The sequence below is a fragment of the Sinocyclocheilus grahami genome, unplaced genomic scaffold (genome assembly GCF_001515645.1).
Source record: "Sinocyclocheilus grahami isolate Dianchi unplaced genomic scaffold, SAMN03320097.WGS_v1.1 scaffold462.1, whole genome shotgun sequence".
In the NCBI taxonomy this organism is placed as follows: domain Eukaryota; kingdom Metazoa; phylum Chordata; class Actinopteri; order Cypriniformes; family Cyprinidae; genus Sinocyclocheilus; species Sinocyclocheilus grahami.
The window spans coordinates 2,083,130-2,085,718 of record NW_015505641.1 but is presented as its reverse complement, the minus strand read 5'-3'; the positions used below and the strand labels follow the sequence as shown (position 1 = coordinate 2,085,718).

Sequence of the window (2,589 nt, the reverse complement as noted above, 5' to 3'; positions counted from 1 at the left end):
ACAGGACATGATTCACAAATGCGTGCAGCTATCTACAAATGCACAGGACGCGATTCACAAATAAATGCCAGGCAAAGTTGTGGTTGTGACATAAATATATATTTGTGAATGTTTTTTATTTGCAAATCTCATTTTATTTATTTGTGAATTGAATTCATGTTTGTGAAACTCTAAGATTTATTTGTGGATCATAATCTATTTATTTGGAATTAAGCAACAATTCTACCCCCATAGACGTCCCCTGTTTGCTGGGTCTATACTTTCATTCTCGTAACTTCCTTCTCCTCTTATGAGTTTGCGGGTTGTGTAGACAAACAACATTCCTCTTCTACATTTTAGGAAATTGAAAGGAGCGTCATTGCCGAGAAAGAAAAAAAAAAGTTCTGTATTTAACAAAAACAAAGGGTGTGAAACTTTGCTGGATTGTTACTGACTCGATCACGTACAAGGTGAGATTAACTCTTTCACATTCGATCTGTAAAACGTACATACTAGTGTAAATGTAGGAAAAGAATAATTGTGTCGGTGGTGAAGTCAAATGAAAAGTGTCATCTTAATTTCAACAACATTTTAGCACACAGGTTTAACGCAGTTGATATAAAGAAGCTAGTCAACAATGAGCTACTTGCTATAACTTGTGTGAGGAGGAACTAAATGTTACAAATTTCTATCGTAATTATAAAGATTTATAAACACATTTGCATATATTTAAAGTGTGCCGTGTGCTCCTCTGGACCTTGCGTTTTTTCCACTAGAGTTTATATATTTTATTAACATATTACTGACAGTGATGATACATCATTACATCATTTTTGATTAGTTGCAGGATGTCTCTGGCAGTGTCTCATGGCGAGGGGGTGACAGTGATCACCATCACCTCAAACACCCACAGCAAATGGCCGATACTGTGTCAGATCGTGGGCTCTTTGTGCCACAGTCCAGTGTGTGCTGTATCACAGCATGTGAAAGCGAAGATGATGGGCATCTATATGGCACTTGGGGTGAGATACACATGGAAACAACTAAAGGCTGAAATAAAACTACATGACTTTTGCCCATGATGTTTCTGGACAGTCTGCAGATTTCGACAGTCGGAGTTGACAGACTTCTCATAAAATAGCAGAATTTATGATGGGTACAGGCTCCCAGTTTTGTTTTGTTTTAGCTTCAGACGGTGATTCCATTCAGTCTGCAGATATCAGACCTGTTTGATATTTTGAGCAAGATCATTGTTTTTCTTTGTCTCGAGTTTCAATAAGGTACATGTTTCTGCCTGAGTTTGTTGTGTTCAGAACGATGTAACAGTTTGTTAGTGTGTGTTACTGTACAGTATGAAGCCCAGGTTTTCTCTATGACCGTTTACAAAGTCGGCAAGTCATGTTTGAAGCCTAATGCTCTCAAATCTGTTTATATTTTAAAGGGGTCATATGATGCTGCTAAAAATAACATTATTTGGTGTAATGAAATGTGTTTATGCGGTTTAAAGTTTAAAAAACGCATTATTTTCCACATAGCTGCGTCACGCTGGATCTGTTTCCTACGTTGTTGTGATTTGATCTGAATGAAAACAACGTATCCGGCGTGACGCAGCTGACAAAGAACAGCATACGTTGTTTACGTTCAGTGGATACTCTCCAAAATGGCGCTAGGGTGACGCGGAGGAGACGAATTGTTCAATAAAGTCTTTTTTTTCTTTTGCTCACAAAAAGTATTCTCGTAGCTTCGTAAAATTACGGTTGAACCCCTGATGTCACATGGATTATTTTAACGATCTCCTTGCTACGTTTCTGGACTTGGGAACATTTCAGTTGTATTGTTGTCTATGCAGAGTCAGAGAGCTCTCAGATTCCATCAAAAATATCTTAATTTGTGTTCCGAAGATGAACGAAGGTCTTATGGGTTTGAAACGACATTAGGGCGAGTAATTAATGACAGAATTTTCATTTTTAGGTGAACTAACCCTTTAACTGTAGGGGGCTCCATTGATGTAAAAATACTCAAAACGACATACAGTTAACCCTCTGTGGGACGCCCAAGTTTACTTCACTATATTACAATTAAATCCTAATCTAATCATGACAAACTATATCACACTTTAGAAATCATCAGAAATTATATATCAATTGAAAACTTTAAATCTCAAAATTCATCCTTTGAAACCCATTTTAAAATCAAACATTGCATTACCATGAAAATGGTACATCAATATCATGTTACAAAATGTTTTCGTTCATGAATTATAAAAATGTAAGTTTGGATCGTGCACTTTCACGTCTATGTTCAAAAACGTGAGTGACAGTTAAAGGGTTAAAAACTTTGGATAGCTCATCATTATAGAGCTTGTCCCTTTGTAAGTATGGAAAAAAAACAGCTCGAACATTCTGCTAAATGTCTCGTTTTGCATTCCACAGAATGCAACAGAGATATAATGTGGTTGAAATTAAGCTTTAGCGTTAGTTCTGGCAGGTCACGTGAGTCAAGCTTGCATCAGCTGATTCTCAGCTGATCACATCTACCTATAGGAATACGACACCTATTGCGGCATTCCTATACAAGCTGTATTCAGTATTATTCAGCAGCTTTTCAGCT

At 37.0% G+C, this 2,589-nt stretch overlaps 1 protein-coding gene across 1 annotated transcript in view; it reads left to right on the top strand.

Annotated features, from left to right (window-relative positions):
* Positions 1-296: 296 nt before the first annotated feature.
* tmem176l.3b (transmembrane protein 176l.3b) overlaps positions 297-2,589 on the top strand; it is a 6,223-nt gene continuing 3,930 nt past the window's right edge. Inside the window, exons 1-2 of the mRNA XM_016235048.1 lie at positions 297-449; positions 821-1,001. Of these exons, the coding sequence (XP_016090534.1) occupies positions 828-1,001 (174 nt within the window). The 5' untranslated portion in view covers positions 297-449; positions 821-827. The remainder of the gene's footprint in view (positions 450-820; positions 1,002-2,589) is intronic.